This window comes from Prinia subflava, chromosome 6 (assembly GCF_021018805.1).
Source record: "Prinia subflava isolate CZ2003 ecotype Zambia chromosome 6, Cam_Psub_1.2, whole genome shotgun sequence".
NCBI lineage: Eukaryota > Metazoa > Chordata > Aves > Passeriformes > Cisticolidae > Prinia > Prinia subflava.
Window position 1 is genome coordinate 14,898,309 of NC_086252.1, and position 21,195 is coordinate 14,919,503.

Sequence of the window (21,195 nt, forward strand, 5' to 3'; positions counted from 1 at the left end):
GACATTGCAATGTACAGTGTTCATGATTATGTTAAAGAAGGCACTTGCTCTCCTGCTTGCCTGAAGATGATACAAAAACAAACAAACAAAAAACCACCTACAAACATGTCTGCAGGGAAAGGGGAAGTGGTAATGCCAAAAGAGGTTACATATGTCCACAGAATACATTCATATTTAAAAAGACAGTGATAAAAGTGATGATCTAATGACTAACCAGATGCTTCTATTGCATAATTTAAACTTTGGAAGTCAACACCACATTTGAATTACTTTATTTTTTCTTTCTCACTTTAAAAAAAAATAAACACAATCCCCAAACCAAACCAAGCAACTAATGAGAAGCTCTTTGAAGTTCTGTTCATCCAGGCAGCATCACCACTGCCACAATAGAGCAATCCACTCGAGGGCAAGAGCAATTTAATTCATTAAACATATCCTCCTACCAGTTCTTGATTGTATTTCTTAACCACTGACTAGACAATAATGCAACCCCAAAGCAGAATAATCATCAGGTACAACTGTTTGTCTTTCAAATAGACAATCCCTCATTATGTTCTGCATTGCAGAGTGGTTTGAGTGCATATTCAGCCACAGGCTGAGTGCCACATTCAAAAAGCATTTGAAAAGAGACAGAAAAAAATATAAGGAACTAGTAAATGGGTAGGCAAAAGTGACAGAGTCCACATTTCTGGTCAACTCCAGTGTTTGGCCAGGAAGAAGGTAGCTGGTATATCAGAAGAGGGACATGCAGAAACATTGCCTCCACCAACACCAAAATGTTTTCATCTCCCCAGTATAACAGAACTCATACAGTCAGGTATGCCTGTGAACTCAAACTTGTTTTCATGTGTCTTGTCCTGTCATCAATGTAACTATCCTTATATTTTCCTTGTGGTGTCTTCTATCTTCACAGCTTCAGAATATTTTGAATAGTATCTACCTCCAGTACCAGTTAGAGTTCATCCTAGTGACAAGAAAATAAACAATGTAGTTTCTCTGAAAGTACAAACAAAAATATTTTTTCACATGATTTTAAAGTTTTCTGTAGCACTAATTTTTCAACTGGACAAATGTTTCTTAAGTAGCATTCAGGGTAGTAAGTAGCTGTGTGATAGTGTCTTCTTTAGTTTACCCAATCTTGCCCCTGTAATTTGCATTTAATGCTACAGATAAAGAACAAACACTAACATCATTTTAAACAGTTATTATTTACAGCAAGTCTTTTGCAAAAGGCTCCACAGTAAGTGTTCTTACCTTATTTCTAGATTTTTTTCTTTTTCCTTTGTTTTCCATTGCTTCTAATTTTTCATTCAAAAGGTCAGCTATGCCTTTTGCATCTCTGCTGTCTATATATTCCCCAAGAACACTTTTCTTAAAAAGAAAATAAAAGAAACCAGAGCATGGGTAATATGTTACACAGTTTTCAGGCAAAATTCAAGAGGAAAGCAGGGCAGAATACAATGGCCCTGGTAGCTTGATTTGTGATTCATGGATGTATTTTTTTGTCTCTGTTTAAACAATGCTAATTTGCATTGTACTAAGAACCATTCTTAGCTGCTAGTTTTCAGAACTACACTAATGTTGTCCTGGTCATTAAAAAACCTGAAATAGTTACAATTTGCTCACATTTATTGAGGTAAGTTTTTAAGCTAGACATCTCTTACAACGTCTGCCACTTTGTAATCTGTGTGAAATCTCTCACTGTGGGTGGCTACTTTGAAGACCTAGAAAACCTTTACTCTTCACCACAGAAAATCCCATTGAATTGGGTGGGATTGTGTGATGAAAGATTTCTAGAAATTCCCATTAAAAATACAGTTAAAAAAAGAAAAGTAAGTTAGGCCAATTCTCTGTCAGAAACCATTGACTACTTTCTCTTCAGCATTAATACATTTAAAAAGGTCACTATAATATTTCTGAAATTTATTAGTGTTACAAGAATAAAGGTAATTCCCTGTAACTATCTGAATACTCTATTTCTAATTTATACTATTACTCTGTTAGAAGGAAATGTTGGTCTGAAAGAGTCCCACTGATAATTGAAATAGTTTTGATAAAGTTTGTTTTTCAGACAACACAACCATATTTTTTCCATTAATTATCAATTTTAAAATACATTCTCTAAGTCAAAATTGGCCTGTCAATATAATAACAACATTTAATTATATTTCTCATTAGGCAAAATGAAGTTGTCCATATTTCATTTAGAGAGAGACCATCTACTTTTGGGGAATTGGTAAAGGTTGGAAAACATTTTGCCACCCAAGACCTTGCAACTTGAACCCTAGTTCTGGTTAAGCCCACATTTTAATTATTTTTAGAATTCCATTCCTATTTAGTTACTAGTTCTATCAATTTGCAATTTATTATTATTGTATCACTGTCCTACTATTACTGAAATGGATTATTTGGAGATACAGTAATATACAACTAATTCACTTTAATATGTTACAGAAGTACTCTGTTTAGTTTTAAGGTGAAATGAAATACATTTACTAACAGTAGGTGCTCACCAGTCACACTTTACCTTTGCTCCTTGGTAGGGGTAAAACTTAACAGTAGGATAGGCTCTGATATCAGCAGTCTGACAGGTCTGCCCATAAGCCTGGCAGTCCACTTTTCCAGCTTTTACTTTTCCTTTAACAGCCTGAAAAGAAATGTTTATTAGAAACAAACTGGACGTTTCCATGGGTGAGTACAAGCAAATAAGAGGAATAAGCCAGCAGTGCTGCTAAAGTAAAAATGTGTTGCTCAAATCTTTGCAATATTTCAGAGCAGTTGCTTGCTTGCTTCCCAGACTGTCAGCCTTGTGCAGGTGTCTGTGTTCAGAGAGCACCTGTCCTTGAATTCAGGGCAAAGCACAAAAGCACACCACAGCTCCACAGGCTCCAGCAAAAGCTGAAATCTGGCTCCAAAGAGGGTCTCTGTGTGTCTGTCTGGGGAAGAGACAACACCCACTGTCTAGTGGGACCTAGAAATGTGCATCATTCATGAGCAGGAGTATTGGGATTTTGGATGACTGTTAAGAAATGAAGTGCTGATGAGTAAGATTTTAACCATTACAATTATAACAAGCTGCCAGTACATTTAAAAACATACCCTTGCAAGCATCTCAAATTCAGGTGCAAAATTTTGGCAAGGTCCACACCAAGGAGCATAAAAATCAATGACCCAATGATCTTTCCCATTCAGAACTTTTTCTGTGAAACTCTGAGGGGTGAGATCTACAGACACCTGGGGTAAGTATCTGTGTAAAGGAAGAGTAACAGTTACAATACATTCAAAACTTTAAACAACGTCCAAATTCCATTTAAGAAATTAGGGATTTTAAGGAAATCCCTATTTCACACTTTGTAAACAAACTGGTATGGTCTTCAGGAGATGGGTGGACAGCAAGGAATATGCTATTTCTCCAAATTTTAAAAGCGGTAAGTTAAAAGATGTAGAAACTTGACCATCTTAAATTAAGCATTACACATACCCAAGTGTTCCCAGATACTGATTCACATAGTATTTAAATATTTATTTATCCTAGCAAGAAACTACATAAGCAGCTTGTGAACGAAGCTTAAAGCAGTAACTTACCCCAAAGCCCAGCCTCGGAGTGAATAGGCATCTCTGTGCCATCCATTGTAGCTACTGTAAAAACACCACAGAGAAAACAAAAAGCCAGTTGCACAGTAGTTTGAATGATTATGGAAAAAAACTTACAAACAACCCACTCTGAAGAGTGGTGATAATCAAAGAAAGAATGTAAATGCATTTGTTTGAGGATATATTTCTACCCTGCTTTCTAATCCAAATAAATTAAAAGTCTCATAAATACAATTAAAACCTACAAAATTAAGGACTAGAAGGCCAAGACAAGAAATAGAATAAATAAAAATTAAGATTCCTGTGTCATTTCAAGTTCCTGAAATGAAATGGCAACACAAAATCACTATTTTGAAGTAACAAAGCCAATGGTATCCAGTACAGTAAATCCTAACAGCCTATTTTAATAGCTGTGATAAACCTCTTCTACACAACAGAAGTATTTGTCTTGTTTCACATCAGGAAATGTTTCCCAAACTGAAGCAATGCACTTACTAGTACTGATGAGCCGTGTTTGACTTTTGAGGAAAGAGTCTGATCTCAGGATAGCCCCGAACATTTTCTTGGTGACAGAAAGAATAATATTTTTGACAATCCACACTGCCTACACTGATTAATCCATTTAACATCTGAAAAAGAAAGAAGAAAATCTACCATCAAATATGTTAACCAATACCACTACAATAATACTTCAGAATTTAAGTCTTAATAACTTAGTTGGGGAAAAAAATCTCAACAAAACAGACCAAGATTATCTCAAGGCTTTCCCCTTCCCTGTAGAGGGATCACTGGGATCAGAGCAGCCACCGAGGTGCCTGCACAAGGCACCTTCCTCACCTCAAAGGCACCCACAGTGGGGTATTTATGTAAGGAACACCCAGCAGAGCTCAGTACCTGTGCCAGGTCCCAGTGCAGACTGCCAGCAGTGTCAGCCTGTGTCCTGAGCACCCTGTACTTGTGGCAAAGGCCCAAACTACACGGTGTGGGCAGGGAAGGTGATGATCACTGACCGTGTCCTCAGAGCTAGTGACACTTCACAGACACTCCAACAGAACAGCGGATCCTGCCTGCAGCTACTCACATTCTAAATGTCTCGGGCTTGTTTCCAAAGGCCTTCACCCCCACCCCCCAAATTTTCCAGTTCAAATTCCTGGAAACACCTCCAGGAATGGTTGTCAGTACAGTAATATTACTTTTGCAAATGCGAGAACACTGTAAGGACCCTACACACTTGTAACCAACATGAAAAACTGGACCACAGTATCAGTGTATTGAAGCTTTTAAAAAGCCAAATAAAAACTTTGAAACAATACCAAACTGTCAGGGAGGATCTGCCTGTTTTGGTGGCAGTATTAGACTCTAAAGCAGTTGCGCCATCTCAACAATTTCCCAGAAGAGGAACAAAGAGAAAAGTGTCTGAATGTGATTTACCCTGGCCATTTTCTTCCATTCTGGCATTAAAGCCTGACAAGGTCCACACCATGGAGCGTAGAAGTCCACCATCCAGATCTCCTCCCGCTTTCTTCTCTGAACTAATTCAGCAAATGTCTCTGGTGTTAGGGAGACCACCGATGGATTCCTGAGATCCTAAATGAAGACAGCTTATGGACATAACTTATTGTTGCACAGTGCATCCCCTATCTAGGGCCATCATGCACAAACAGACTGCATCAAATTCCCACAATGTTCTTTGAAATTTGCTTGCTGCTCTGGTAGGGAAGACTCCACACCATTGAAAGGCATGGAAGCATCAAAAGACATTCCTTCAACCCGAAAATCATATGCCTAATTTGTTCAGAAATAACAAAAAAAAGTACACCCAGGCTCCAAATAGGAGGTTTTCTGCCTTTTCTCAATAAAAGGAGATAAAACCAGGAAATCCAGCTTATCTATCAGAAACAAGTGTTAGGAAACAGCCATGCTATTTAAGCAGAAGAATACATATAGTGCACTATGGGCCTCTGAATGCCCACTGAAAGACTGATCTCCACCTGTTTCTGCATGTGTGTTCTTGAAGCTGCCTTTTCTGAGCTACCTGGAGAGAACCATCCCTTCAAAAAGTGAAAAATAGCCTGTGGATATAGCAGTGAACCTGGGCCAAGTTGGGTGCCAGAACTCTAGGATCAACAGAGACCAATACCAGTAGTTTGCAGTTCTGTGAATTAAGAAAGTTGAAGGACAGCTGAGAAATGTGGACAGCAGCAATCTAATTGACAAAAATGTGAAGCCCCTCCTATATCAAGCTGTGTATGTGAAGCATTTCCACTTTGAAAGAAGGAAGTGATGTAATATTAATTCCTTTATCTTTCCATATGACAGAAATCATTAGTATTATTTTGCAGATTGGAAGGGATCTTTCTTTATTTACTAATGATCTCAAATAAATTATGTGACAGAGTAGGGAAATTACTCCATTAATTGTCAAGTCTCTGACAGTTGCTGGATCACTTCTCTTGCCCAAAGTTTTTTCAGCTTTTATTTTTCTTGTCTAATTAAAAAAAAATTAAAAATCTTAGAATCTTCCAACTAAAGAACATATTTGTATATGAACTGCATAGAACATGACTACAACAAACATTACCATTTACATACCTCTATAAACTCCAGGATCTGCTCAGCAGAGTGATGTCCTTCATACTCATGAACATCAGACTGGTTGAACACAACTGTTGTTGGGTAAGCTCGAATGTTATGCTGATAGAACAGACAATAACAAATTGCATGGGATGATTAAGGCTCTCGGACTTGCCTCTAGCTGTCATTGAAATTGGTGGCTGATCTGTTCAGTCTGTACAGTACAAGTGCTCAGACTTACATGCAGGTGAGAATCTGACACCGTAACAAATCAGTACAGAGAAGATGCCAGTTGTATGCAGAGAAGGCATTGTGTGTTCTCAATTTAAAAAACAGCCAGTAATTATTTTGCCATGCTCCACAAATACGGGAATTGATCCATGGGCCTTCTAAGCCTTAGCTTTAAAACTACTCCCTGTCCTCAGATGGAATGTTTGTATTGTATGAATAACTATTGTTTACCACTGAACAGTTTCCATCATTTAAATTCCTCAGTGGGTTTGCACATATAAATAAAACTTGAAAAAGTTTGTCCTTTTTTGCTCATTTTCCATGCATTTTCAGACATTAACCGCAGCCATTAACCCCAGCCCCGAGAATTATTAAATTCTGAGACTTCTGAAGTCTTCCAGTAACACTAGGAAATTAGAATAAAATCTGACCTGTATTCCACATTAATACATTATCTGTAGTGGTTATATAGTTTGCTTCTTTGAAAAAAAAGTATGATACAAGTGCCTGTTCAATTTATTGCCCTTTGGGAAAGGGCAGCAAGGACAAGCATTGTCTGCCCATATCCTCCTACCCCTAATTCAAAGAAAGTAGTACTGTTTGAAAGGATTATATTTGTATTTCTTTATTTTTAGTTCCTGCAGCTTACCATGTTGCAAAGGCCTTCATGGACAGTGCAGTCTAGTGTTCCAAATTTAAGCTGACCATAAAGATGTTTAGATGCTTTTCTCAGCTCTGGTAACAAGGCTCGACAAGGAGGACACCACTAGAAGACAAAACACAAGTAAGTGCAATTGCTTTTCCCACAGGCAGCTCTCAGGAGAACATTCAAGATGAATAATCTGCTGCTTTGCCAACAAATACAAAACCCAGTTAGGAACCAGAGCTGCCAGGGAATGAGGAATCACAACACCCTCTCATGATGCTGAAGGGCACTTTCAAGATACTCCTTAGTACCTTGTTAAGTAGTTACAGAACAGATTTTAGAAGAAGGAAAATGTAGATATTAAGTATTTACCGGTGCAAAGAAATCCACCAGCCACGGTTCCTTATCTTTGTCAGGAAAATTCTGAGGTCCCAGTGTGATCACATGCGAGTTCACACTTTCTTTGGCAAATGCGACAATGTCATATAGGATCTTCTTTCCTTCAAAGAACAATGTAGAAAGGAAATTCAATTTTTACCTATGAGAGGTGTAGTTAAACTCTTTGAAAGCAATAGGAGTCTTTCAGATTCTTTGCCTAATCTTTAAACACAGCCTGCTTAAATAAATTTAGTAGGGACTGACTTGCTTCTCCTTAGGAGGCCAATGTAAAACTGTTCAAACTTACACAAGAGGACATATTGTAGTTGATAGCTGATATGTGGCTAAATATTAAACTGGACAGTTACTCAATATTAGCCAAATAAATGCTTCATCCAAGACAAAACACATTTTTGTCAAACAAAATGACGAAATTTTTTGTGACAGGATTATTGGTCATTTTACCATCTTGTGTTGGAATTAAAAAGCACAATTCTAGATGCACTTGGCAAAAGGATTGACATGGCAAAAACTGCAAGCAAAATAAATTATATTGATAAGTCACAGCTATTGAGGTGTAACTGAAATTCCAGCTCCCACAGCTCCAATGGGCAAAGATCCAGTCTCTTCATATCCTTTGTATACATATTTGTCAGCAGAAATGGGAGCTTGTCTGAGAATAAGAACTTCAGGATAATCAAATCTGAAGTCACTGCACAATGACTTACCAAGATTTATTACTGTTCTTAGATTTTAAACTGTTGAAGCCCCTCAACATAGCATATAAAAAAGCTTGATTCTTTTGAGGATTTTTTTTCTCATAAAGAGTGGAGTGAGATGGCTATTGGTAAATATTCTATATCCCATATATTTTCTAAATAATAAACCAAACCATTCAGGAAAAAAACCCCTGTATGCACTGTAGTCCAATGTACTTCTCTCCCCCTGTAATCCACACCATTATAAAAATAGTGCATGGATTGACTCCTTGCCTTCTCTGCAACAATGTAAATTACAGAAGTATATAGGGCTTTTCCTTATATATCAATCATTATCTATCACTTGATAAGGCTAATCTTTTCTAAACAATGAGAAACTTTTCACTTCCCTGTTTATAACAGTATTGAGGTTCTGACTTAATCCTAGCAGGCTGTTTCTAATACCTCAGAGGCTGAAAAATGAGAACTTCATCTTGCATAACTGCCTTGTGCCACATTCTGGATGAAGCTACACCTGTTCTGCAAGCTACAGTTTGGCTTCAGGCTCCTTTTTTCTTCACCCAGCATTTTTGAATCCTTTCAGCAGTAACCAGTGACACAGTTCCAGCCTTTCCTGAAAGGAAACTGTGATGTTGGAAATGGAAGTAAGTGGTAAAAGGCTCAGTATCTCGGACAGAAGTTAACAAAGCACGGAATTAGTTTTAGAGCAGTGACACATGAAACCAAAGCCAAGTTTGTCAAACTGGCTGTGCTGTGTAAGCAGCAGGTTAAGCCTCTCAAGGGCGTGTCTTACAGCATCCTTTGGTTACCCTGCCCTAAGCAGAAGCTGTCCTGATCAGCTTCAGAGATTTCATCTGTGTGTAATTATGTAAATGCTGCTGAAACTGACTGCAAAGACAAAATACATCCCTCAGCATCTGGTGACTGCTTACCCAGGAAAAAAGAAAAAAAAAAAGAAAAAAGGGGAAAAAAAAAAAAAGGGAAATTATAAATTGTTTGTGTAACGCTACATTAAGGTCAGAGGAAAGACAGCAAATATTAAAGCTACAAAACTGTTCTTTGGGAAAACAATTATGGTTTGCCAAAGATTTTGTCATCTCAAAGGGATTAGGTCATGATTTCAACTTGCCAAAGTTTCCCTTACCATGATGAATTTCATAATCTCCAGTTCCTTTTCCTTTGAAAACTGCTAAACAAGGCTGATAAACATACAGTTTGTTGCACATGGTTGGTGAGGAAAGACAGTCGAATTTCCCAACCTATATTTAACAGACAGTGCCATTTTATTAAAGCAGCCTCATTTATATCAATTAACATATTTTGAAAGGCAGTAAGAGTTAGACAATAAAGGTAAAAACATGGAAAAGTGATAGCCTTTTTTACAAACAAGAGATCTTACGACAAAGTGATTTTCAAGGAAAACTACTAGCACAACTATGTTAGGCTGCTTGCTAATTTTTAATTTAAAGGCCCAAAGTGGGGAATGAAAACTTAAAGAATTCTCTTTTTTCCCCCTCCAAATATAACACCAAGGAAGCAAGACACCTAAAATAAATGTGACATTAAAATTCTTCTAGTCAAAGCAACAATTTTTAAAAAATACAGAATAATACAATCTGCAGGCTTTTAGTGCAAAGTTTGAACTTGGTTTTTTTATGAAGAAAATAATCAGCACGATCACAGGGTTTTCTGAATAATTAAAATATAGTTCCACATGCACAAATTAGATGTTGGAATGTTAATTTATAATTATTAACTGAATGTGATCTTCAGCAACATTTCCAATCACAGAGCAGATTTAAAAGATAATCTCTCTCTACTTTTAAATCGTTCAAAACATACAGGAAACTTAAGTGATTGCTTTAAATAAAAAACTTTACTGCAGCTCTACCATATGACAGTATACCTCTTTCAGTACCTGAGGTGGCACGTGGTGGTAACAGCTAATAACAATGACTTGTTCTGGGAATGTAAATGGCATTTAACATTAGATTAGTGAGCCCTCTTACCTGAATATGCTCATCTTTAAGTAAAAATTTAAGTTTCTTAAATTCCTGCACGTTTGATTTATCACTCTCCCCAAACTGGAAGAAAAGCAGCCAGCGGTGATGAGCCAGACGTTCCTTTAAACCACAGGAGAAAAGAAACCAACAACACCACAGGAAATTAACCCCAAGTATACCAATGTGCACAGTTCTTTTGTGTTTTATAAAAGCAAATGTTCAGTTATTCATCTCCAAAAGACCTCCACTAAACAAATTCGTTCATGTAGTCCTTCCACTAAACTCCCTTTTATTGCATTATAATCAAGGAAGTGGAAAAATTCCGAGAGCAAGCTGGCTACAAGCTGCACTCCAATATTGTTGTTTGTAGTTGACTTCCTGGTGTAAATTACACTGCTATATTCAACTGCAAGTGTGGAAAGAGGTTTCCTTTTGTTTTTCCTCCAAGAAATGAGGTACTTTTAAGACTCTTAATTTCAGTTCATACATAAATTATCATGGATTAACAAATATTTTCTTTTTCTTTTCTAAATTACCAAACTAAATAGACTTAAACTAGAATTCTCTAGGATGCAGTTGATTCAAAAAATAACTAGAAAACTGCAGTTGCAGAGTGAGTTGCAATGGCAATTTCTGTGATTTCCTATATTCCTATGAAATCTCCTCCCCTTACTTTGTTATTTTGCTAAACAACAGAAGTAAATGTAGACAAACAGTGTTAAATAATTTTGGATACAGACAGAAAAAATTAATACTCAGTTAAATACTAAGTTGTTGTGTCAACAGGATTTGAAAAACGTAGAAAATAACAATAAAAATATAAAAATATATTATTATATTATATAAGAAATCTTAGCATATTTTAAAAAAAATTACCTCTAATGATGCTGCAGAGATGATTTCAAAATCTGGTAGATGCTGCATTACTTCCTGATATATTTCTCTGGCATCCAAGGAGTTAAGAAACTAGGATGGAAAGTGAACTGTCTTTATTACAAGGAATTACAAACATCAACCTGATTAGTACTCAAAGTGTCAGAGAATTTATTCTGATTTGTTCCCTTCAATCAAATGGAAAATGCAGTTAATCATATTTTATTTGATCAACTTCTTTTTCATACATGTAATTTCACAAACATCGCTGTCAGAATACTGCTTTTTAGCTCACTTGCCTACAATATTAAGCTCATGAAATCATATTTTGTCAAGACAGGGCCCAAAGAGTGTGAAATTCAAATCTCACACCAAAGCCAGCAATCAAATTTACAAGATTTCCAGTCCAGTTTTACAGCCTTCCTTAACTGCACTGTAGAGATATTTAGGTTTCCTTAACTAGTAAAATTTTGGAAGTAATATGAATCTGTAACTGAGCTGGTAAGTTAAAAGGTTCAAAGTAGGTAGGTTGCAATTTATTTTCCTCCTTTTAAAAATATAGGTAACAGAAGTGACAATAGAGGAACAAGTCGTGCTTCAAACAGAAATGTCTCCCATCAATTAGGGAAGTTGAAACTACTATACAAATGTAGGTTGCAATATTAGAATAGAACAGAGCAGGAAAATTTGTACTGACAGACACCGTAGGAGTACTTTTATCACACGTGTCAGGGTGGCATTTCTCAAACTTGTGATACCTGGGGCATATTATTTCTGGAATAAAATACTAGGGGCATATCAAGGATCACAGACTCATTTAGGGTGGAAAAGACCTTTAAGATCACTGAGTCCAAGCTGTAACCAGCTGCCAAGTTCACTACTCTGAGCACATCCCCAAGGGCAATGTCTACAGTGTCTTTTAAACAGCCCAGGGGATACTGACTCAGCCACGTCCCTCTGGGCAGCTCCAGTGCCACACAACCCTCTTGCTGAAGAAAGTTTGGCTAATATTCAATCTAAACCTCCCTGATTGAGCCCATTGTCTCTTGTCCTGTCAGTTTTTACTTGGGGAAGAGGCTTGCCCAGGCCAGCTGGGCAGCAGTGCTGGAAGCAGCTCTTGGGCCATCCCAGAGCCCTTCCCAGCCCTGCCCTCCCGAGCTGGCCAGGAGCTCCTGGGGAGCCAGGCAGGGTTACAGGCTGCTCTTCACTCTCCCAGCAAGCTGCAGCCACCTCCAGGATCACTGCCTGAGCAGACACAGCGACATAAACTCACAGCACAGCAAACCAGCTTAGCAGAAAAATGAAAAAAACATCTTTTCTGTTGTGTATCATCAGGCTGGAAATGATTCATACATTCCTTTAGCACGGTTATTACTTTGTTTATCTAAATAGATAATGAAAACAAAGTCCTACCAAAACACCTCCTTTCTCTTTGTTATTTATGGTGGCTCCAGGTGGAAAGTATGCAGTGGTACTAGATGAGACATCTAAATTATCACAAAGCTCACCCTGGGTGCCACAGTCCATCCAGCCCACATTAACAAGACCTTCCTGTAATTAGGAAAAAAACAACATAAAAAAAAATCCAAAGAAAAGTGTTTTTGAATTTCCGGTACAGAAATGCTTTTGAAAATCCCAACACAGGAAATTATATATAATACTTCAAAAATGAGAAGAAACAACACTGTAATTTATTACCCAATATTAATTCTTATTTTATAAAATCCTTAAAAAAAATTTATGTTACTTCAAAAGCTACTCGGGCAAAGTATTCAATTCTTCTAAAAGCGGTATCTTGGTTCTACTAAACTCAGTGAGAGTTTTAGTTACAATTTGACACTTTCACTTCTGTTATTTTGTTTTAAATATAACAGATAATGCTTTCAGAGTGAAACACGGCTTACCAACATGCCAGCTAGCTTCAGGCGGGTTTGGTAACTCAAGCAATCTGCAAAACAAAATTTATTTATTTACAAACATAAAACTTCACCTTATTAATGCACTACATCTATTCTTAATTAGAATTGTCCCTTTCCTCCCAAAAACCAAGACCATTTCTAATGGCATACTTCCTGGCTGTTCATCCGGTACTCCTGGAGTTGTCACATCCAATAATCAGCACTTAATGACTGTCTACTCTAAGTTAAAAAAACCCCACAAATAACATTCTCTTGCTTCAACATAGAATTCTTAATTAAAATAATTTACCATTTTATTTACTCTAAAGACTGACCTTTAAAATTTGTTAATCAATGTTTAAAAAAAATTAATCCAAATATCTATACAGAGTCTTGGAATGATATTTCAATGAAAATATCCATTTTCTGTGATACAAATAATAATTCACTACTATAAATACATAATATGCTTTAATTATTCATCCAGACTTTTGAACAGTTGCCTGTGGATAAACATTCTTTTAAAAAAATAAGATGCATCATCTCCTTAACTGAAACAAAGTTGAAAATTTAATAACATAAGGGCTGCAACTTGAAATCAAGTGATTTACAAATGTAAACCCAAGACTGCAGCTCTGGCTAGTCAGTTCTCAGAACAAAGGTCTCCTCATAAGGCTAAGAAATCTTTATTTGTCAAAGGTGTAGTGCATTTACTTAGCTGGACCAGCTAACCAATGGAGCTTTCTCATATATTGTATCCAGTGCTGATCCCAGGGATGCCAGGGACAGCTACAACAAACTGCTCTGGTGTGAAACCAGTGGGCAGAGCCAGTTACTGTGTGCAAACCTAACTGAGAGAAATGATTCAGCTCACTTTTAACATTGGTGGTTTAAGGGGGAGACACAGCCTTTCTGCTGCTCAGCTATCACGAGAAGCTGGCATGTACCTCAGCAGTATCTGCCACTGGGGCTGCAAACTGAAGGGAGAAGCCTTTTCTGCCACTTCCCTCTGATGGGTACACCCCAGTGCTTTAAAGACTCGCAGGATATGACAGAAGCACAATAAAATAATTTTTCCATTAATGTCCCTTTTTTCAAACTGCTTTTAACAGAGAGCTTAAATGACCCACAGGCCAAATACTGTGGTCACCTAAAATGTTTTTTAGTAGCAAAAGGGCTTACACTGCAATCAACAGAAGGTTTTTTGTCACATTCTTTGAAAAGTATTTAATATACCTACCTCCACGTTCAGCACAGAAGGTGATCAGCCAACCAACACCAGAAGCAAATGAAGTTTCAATAGCATTTACAAAATTTCCTAAGAGTGAAACAATTTGCATCAGTTTGTGACTAGCTAAATGTGACCATGAAACAAGGTTTTATATTTGTATTAGCAAATTACATGAACTATTTTTATTTTCAAAAAGAAGACTTAGCAACAGTTGACAGATTCAGTTTCTGCCATATTTTATACAGTAATAACAATTTCGACAACAGCACCCCAAGCAAAACACGTGAACATTACCTGCCCATAACTCAGTGATTGTGCTTGTAACATACTGCATGGCAAAATTCTTTAAGCTCTCTTTTGACCTGTCTCCAAAATATTTCACTGGTTGCTGTAGAAGACAAAGAGTAAAGTTTATAAAATTAAGAAAAAAACCCCAAACCACCCCGAAACCTACTGTGTTCTTCTAACAGTACTTAAGCAACTGCAGGACTAACCCCCACTACCACCCAAATTGTTCTCTCCCTCCCCTACCAGAATGTTTGAAATTTACCCTTGATTTAAATTTTGTAATGTCATTTCTTTCCAAATGCTGCAACACGAGGATAATTTAGTCTTAGAAACACCAACTCCCAATGACTGTATTTCTATTTAAATGAAAATTGCTTACATCACTCCATTTAGCATTCAACCTCTCAAAACTTTTCATTGTCAAAATGTACCCATCATGCAAGGAATCTTGTGGAAGGAATTTCCAAGTTTCTTTAGCCATATGGTCATATTATTTAAGAACCAAAACACAGACTATGCTTTGTACTTGAAAATTCCTTTACAACACTGTAAGAGAAACTTTTCAAGGAGACTTGTTGCTTTGCTACAGCACCTCTGCTGACAGTATCTTCCCAATCAGAAGTGATATGTTGCACAGAAAAATTTTTCAGAAAAAACAGTGTAAAAATATATGGGCATTTATTTAGAATTATATATATATAGAATATAAATTATATATATAAAGAAATATATAGTAAATTAATTTGTCCAAGGTAAAGAAAAAGTTATATTTATTAAAGGAAGTAACATACTAAAAAGGAAAATCTTTATAAAAAATCTTTATGACTGAACAAGTATTAAAGACACACTTCTCCAGATTTCACTCTAAAAACACTTTGAAGTCTTACCACTCACCATTCCAGTTTTGAAAATGTACAGACTGGGGTAACTGTTAATCCCTTTAATTCGACAAAGCATTCTGTTATCTCCACAGTTCACAGCTCCAATGCGTATTACTCCATCCAGCTCCTTAGCAAATTCTCTCCACTAAAAAAAAAGAGGAAAAAATGAGGCTATTTTCCTATAAAGATACAATGAAAAATGAGCATATGTTTTATTTCTGGCATTTTGAATTGTTGTCTTTGGTTTCAGCTTCAGTGTAAAAATCCACTTCCTTAAGTTTTATGCCATTAAACCCAATGAATTTTCAGAGTTAATTTACTTGGTTGACGTACCGTAGGTGCTAAATCATGGCAGTGGGAGCATCGAGGAGAATAAAAATTCACAAACCACAGTTCTCCTGAGTTAACAGCAGCATCTAGATGGAGAGAAGAAAACTGTAAGTAAATCATGCACATCTGCAATGTAGTTACATCTAGAATGTACATTTTTACTGTACTGTATTTAAGTATTTAATGTCCAGCACAGTAACAGTAACTCAGATGAGTTAAGATTGTACTTCACTTGCCCATACTCCTCCTTGTAGGCAGGTGCACAAAAATCACATTTCAGAAGCTATCAGCACCCCGACTTTCAGCATCTATTCTATTCATTAAGAAAAAATGTATTGTCTGCAGATTATTCTACCTGAAATGTGTGATAGTGTAGGTGTGGTTACAAAATACAAGTTCTAAAAGATTTTTACCCACTAGAATTTTCCATTTCCTTGTATTACTTTATGTATTTAGTGAGTTCCACCTGGCCATTTTTTTATGAAGGTATCATGTCTAATGTAATTTAAAAATCCAAGTTAATATAATTACTAGAAAAGTCAAGGGAAACATAAATCATCTTGCTTATGAAAGAAAACAACAGCAACAAAATATACACAAAGAGTGGTTATCAGCTTGAATTACTGGGCTTTCAGCCTGTCCAATCTTCTTGTAGAGGATTTTGTAACCTTTATTTTCCTGTATTAAAATATCTTCACAAAAAAGACAACTAAGGAATGTGTGGACCCTGCAAATAGATGAACCACAGCAAGACTGTGGTCTCAGGGAGAGCATCATGAGGGTCTGCTGCTGGAACAGTTCACAAGACTAGTTCAGCATGTAGGTCCAATCTTGCACACAGGAAACTGTATTCAATATGCAGAAGAAAAATCACACAAAATCCAGTATTTTCACCTCTAGCGTCTCAGTTATAAACAACTTAGCTGTAATTTTAAAAGAAAAAAAAAACCTGGACAACATTCTCACTGAAACTCTCATCTTTCCACACCTTGTTCTCCTTAGGTGTGTTTTGAGTACCTGGTATCACCTTCTGGTTTTGAACTACACACAATTGACTGGATTTCACAAAAAAAAAATATATTAGCAAAGTTCTATCGAGTGCATTTTTATACAAGAGAAACCGCAACAATAAATTAGGAGTAATAAAATTTTAATTCAAATAATTTCCTTTTACAGATCTCACAAAGTAACTCTAAAACTTAATGTAAGCTGTTTATTGATATTGATCAATTTGGTAACTAGAGTTTAACAGGAAGCATTAAGGGGTATTGTTTGTTTGTTTTCTCATGGAAGATGATTTTCTCACACGTGTTTGTAAAGATGGGTAAGAAAAGCCTAGTAAGACACAGCTCAATATGTAAAAATTGTACTTTGGGTTGTCATGTTGTCAAACAGCCATTTGTTTAAAAAACTTACCAAATTCTCCTCTATCCAACGTTATAATTTCGGGATCATCGTCATAAATACCTATTTAAAAAAATCCAACAATCACTTTTTATTTTTCCACCTTTAAAGCAAAGAAACAAACTATCCTCTTATGCACAACAGAAGACAGTAGATTTAAGTTGAAATACTAAGCTGGCAAAGAGGTTTTACAAAAATGCTATCCTTGTTTAGTACTATGGACCCTGGGTTTAACCTCTTGCTAGCTCACTCACTCTCATGTGCCAAAAGCCACTATCAGAACATTCTTTTGATAACTTAGTAACCACCCATGGAGCGAGCAGGGAATTAGAACTACTGCTGTTATGGCAAGAGCATTAGAAATAACATAATCCAACTGCCAGATTCAAATTCAAGAAGCCTCAGCTCTCCCTGAGAGCTTTATGTGATGTCCAGAAGCTTCCACACTTTCTCAGCCTCTGGTTACCTAAACATTGAGGTGGCAAAGGTGTTTGCAGCCACAAGCTTTTCCACTAACAACATGTGTGTGTGAATGCAGGGGAATGAAGGGGGCAGAACACAGGTAAGGAAGACAGAGCTAACCAGTCCTACCTAGGGCATCACTACAAAACACTCCACTACTTCAGCTACACAACAAAGGCAGTGCAGAGTACCAAAAATACTATTAAAGAGCATTATGTTATGCTGCTATGGTTGTGGATCTTTTACAGTACCTAACATGGTGAGATGTCATTTCACCTGAAGTACACGAGGATCAAATGCAAATAAATAATGAGAGAAATTAATTTCTACAGGTGACAAGGTACTTCTTATATTATTTTCCACTAATACCTCATGTAATATAGAACATATAGCACAAATGCTCACACAGATATATATAAAGCTGTACTTTTACACACACACATATAAAATATAAAAACAGATGCTCCCATAATCACTGATTACTAGATATTTAAGGATACTGTTTCTCAATCAAGCAGTAAAACTTCAGGCAGGTAAAATTTCTTAAATCTGTTTATCTGAAGTAGTTTTAGGCTAATTTCCATATTTTCCTGTGATAATTGCACCACAGGTTTATTCAGTTTCAGTCCACAGACATTAATTTCTTAAAGACTGGGACATATTAAGTCAAACAACACCAGAAAAAAAATGTTGCCAGGGTGGAGGTTCCTTTCAGCTCTTGCTTTCATCCCAATCAAACTATGTTCCTCAGTTCCCTGTTTTAGTTTACTCCTATTAGAGTAGGAGTAAACTAAAAGCTATGAGAATCATCTATTGCAGTCTTGCCCTACAACTACCTAAAATTTGTTGAGACAAACAATAAATATCTTGTCTCAAGATCATTTAAGGTATGATTCTGTTATTTTTTTTTCAGTTTCTACTACCTCTTTACTGATGTCTAATTGCATAACTGCATATCAAATGGGCTTGACAGTGCAAAAATTTCCTCTCAAAATCCCCCTGAAGAATACTAAACAAAGAAGGTCTTCCTGCATTAAAAAGTTAGAAAGTATTCTACTGAAATATTAACACTGACATTTAAGTGAAAAAAAAATCTCTGCACTTAAAAAAAATAAACAAGAAGTTAGATGACCTACAAAAAGGCAAGCAGCAGGAACAAAAGGCTAGGTAAACAGATTGCATCTCTGGGTAGCCATTAACAGGATAAATCAAATACTGGGCCAGCAGAGAGAAAGTGACAGCTACAGGGCAGACAGAAATCTGGAGAGGATACATAAGAAACATGCAAAAAGCTCTGCTATAGATCTGAATATTGCATTTCCTTGTGGCTGTTTTAAGCAAATCACAAACATGGATCATAACTTACCAAAATCATAGCGATAAAAGTGCCAGCTCTCGTAACGACCTCCTTGCTGCTGATCTTCCAGACCCTTCTCTCCATACTTGTCATACTTCTTCCGTAGATCTTCATCTTTAAGTACTTCATATGCTCTATTTATTTTCAAAAAATTTTCATGTGCATTTGGATCATTCTATGTAAGGAAAACTAGAATTAGTAATTGATTAATAAACCATATTGTGCATATAACGCTGAGAAATTGATCTTTGGAAATGTTTGTATATCCCTGGTAAAGATGCCAGCTGTGATGGAAGCAGACATTGCATTGTGATCTCAAACCAAACTGAAGGTTTTCCTTTCCCAAATAAGTCTCCTCCTATTTCTTCCATCTTCACTAAAGTACCAACTGAAATACAGAGTAGACTGATAGGAGGCTGTAACATCCTCCAGTGAACCCTCTTCTTTCAGCTCCCTCTTCAGTGGAATTTAAAAAAACCCTCAAGAATGAAGACATATAATTTCCTCCATAGCCCTTTCCACTCCCTTAGAATCACTACTGACCAGTTCAAAAGCTCTGCTGTAGAGACAGATTCATCCCTTCTGGTGTTGACAGTGTTAGATGCCTCCTCCTTTTATTTAAAAAGCATTTTTGTTCTAGGTAGCTTGGGAATTAGAATGGTGAAAAATCTGCAGACATAATTTGAATCCAGGTTTGGGATCTGCACAGGTGCAGTGTAACAGTGGTGTGCAAAATGTGCCACACAGTCCTGCTCTTTTAACTTCTGCTTGCACATTTCATTCAAAAGACACTGTCTTAAGATTTTTGATTTTTTTTAAGCTAGATCCACAGGAAATTAATTACCATTATGGAATTTGTCTAATTGGTTCATCTTCTATATATCATCACTGAGGTTTAAAAATCTTTAGTAGTATCTGCATGCTTGGAAATGACAGAATCTGACCCTAAATGCAATTATTTTGAAAGTATCAACACAGAAAACAAAACTTTCATTCAATAGCTACAAGTTGGCATTCCTAACTTTGGGGATATTTGCCTGTCTTTCTGTCAGAGGCTCCAATGTAGTCAGTGAAGGCAGGCCCTGAGCTCATGTGAAATACTGCTGTCTTTGGGACTCCATGCAGTTGTACGTACAAAGATCTAAACACTTCCATTTCCTGTGAACTTCTGCTTATTTCAAGTCATTTCAAGGAAAAACTGATAATGTTTAAAAGTGGTTTCTTCGTATTTCAGAAATATGGTAGCACAGACTGAGCCATTCCAATCTCCTCCCTCCAGTTAGTCCAGAGCTCTTTGTAACCTCCACTGTTATACCCTGGCAGCCCCAAGGTGTCTGTTTTGTCCTGTTTGATACTTGGAGACTGATTTCTCAGACAGACTGTTCTTATTTGCTCTTCAGAGAAGACTTCAGGGTAGGGGAACAGCAAGCAACTCTAAACTAAATGGAAAGAGAAAAACTCAACAACTTACCAACAAGGTAATACTAACACAACTAAGTTACGGAAATGTAAACGAAAATCAAAGAATCTTGACTCTTTTTACTACAGCAATTTAATGCAGCCCAAATTCAACAAAACCACTCTATCACTTTTTGTAAATTTTCTCTGCAGAAAATCTGAGTTGGACTGCGTTATCAGGTGGTTACTTCACAATAACAGAGACATATTTTTGATAAATTAAAAATGCTTTTTGTTTAAACACTAAGATCCATTAAGTCAGCAACTTTGACTTGTTAAAAAGGTAACTTACCTGATTTTTATCAGGGTGCAACTTTAATGCCAGCTTTTTGAATGCTTGTCGTATTTCTCTACTACTTGCTTCTTTGGATACTCCAAGTAAACTATAGTAGTCCTGATCAGTGCACACAAGAACTATTACACACACTAAAACTAGCAATAAAGGCCTTTTTAAGTATCTAATATAATCTCCTTTGGATGCTACAAACTCCATTACGAAGCTTTTGGAAATTTCACAGGTTCTGGTTCAAACAGACTTTGGGAAGAGTCTCCAGTAAATGCGCCAGCGTTCAGAGATACAGCTGTATTTATGGCAGTGCTCTTTAAAATGCCTCTTGTTCTACTTCATGTCAAAGGTCTTGCTAAAGAGACATCCTGTAAGATGACAGAGGAAAAAATAATTAAATACTATTTATTCAATAAACACAGGTTAGTAACGCATCCCACCGCCAGCTTGTGCGGACTGCAGGTGAACACTGAAGTTTCTGGGTGGCTAATTACCTTCTTTCTGAAGGCCACACAAGTGGTAGATCTCTCAATTGTTACCTGAACCGAGGTAATCATGCCCAGCTTCACTGAATGACACTAA

The 21,195-nt window shown here is 36.7% G+C and overlaps 1 protein-coding gene across 2 annotated transcripts; it reads right to left on the reverse strand.

Annotated features, from left to right (window-relative positions):
* Positions 1 to 256: 256 nt before the first annotated feature.
* DNAJC10 (DnaJ heat shock protein family (Hsp40) member C10) lies at positions 257 to 20,953 on the reverse strand. Of its 2 annotated transcripts, XM_063400398.1 has the most exons (22): positions 20,620 to 20,953; positions 18,879 to 19,044; positions 17,063 to 17,113; positions 15,650 to 15,732; positions 15,330 to 15,461; positions 14,442 to 14,535; positions 14,157 to 14,234; positions 12,923 to 12,966; positions 12,432 to 12,569; positions 11,022 to 11,111; positions 10,152 to 10,265; positions 9,287 to 9,401; positions 7,418 to 7,545; positions 7,049 to 7,165; positions 6,187 to 6,288; positions 5,026 to 5,181; positions 4,090 to 4,223; positions 3,586 to 3,639; positions 3,100 to 3,247; positions 2,528 to 2,647; positions 1,255 to 1,371; positions 257 to 964 (listed from the first exon to the last, which is right to left on the reverse strand). In XM_063400398.1, exons 1-22 carry the CDS (start codon positions 20,818 to 20,820, stop codon positions 953 to 955), a joined length of 2,394 nt encoding a protein of 797 aa, XP_063256468.1. In that variant the 5' UTR covers positions 20,821 to 20,953; the 3' UTR covers positions 257 to 952. The 2 variants fall into 2 exon arrangements, with proteins under 2 accessions (XP_063256468.1, XP_063256467.1); XM_063400397.1 differs by lacking the exon at positions 257 to 964 and having other exon boundaries at positions 1,195 to 1,371.
* Positions 20,954 to 21,195: the final 242 nt, after the last annotated feature.

Excerpts from the sequence above, each read along its gene's own strand:
- DNAJC10 (XM_063400397.1), bottom strand. The coding sequence starts at position 20,820 with ATGGAGTTTGTAGCATCCAAAGGAGATTATATTAGATACTTAAAAAGG. Across the intron at positions 10,266-11,021 it reads TCTCTGCAGCATCATTAGAG|GAACGTCTGGCTCATCACCG; the intron begins GTAATTTTTTTT and ends TGTGGTTTAAAG. Across the intron at positions 4,224-5,025 it reads AATGGAAGAAAATGGCCAGG|ATGTTAAATGGATTAATCAG; the intron begins GTAAATCACATT and ends TTTCTTTTTCAG.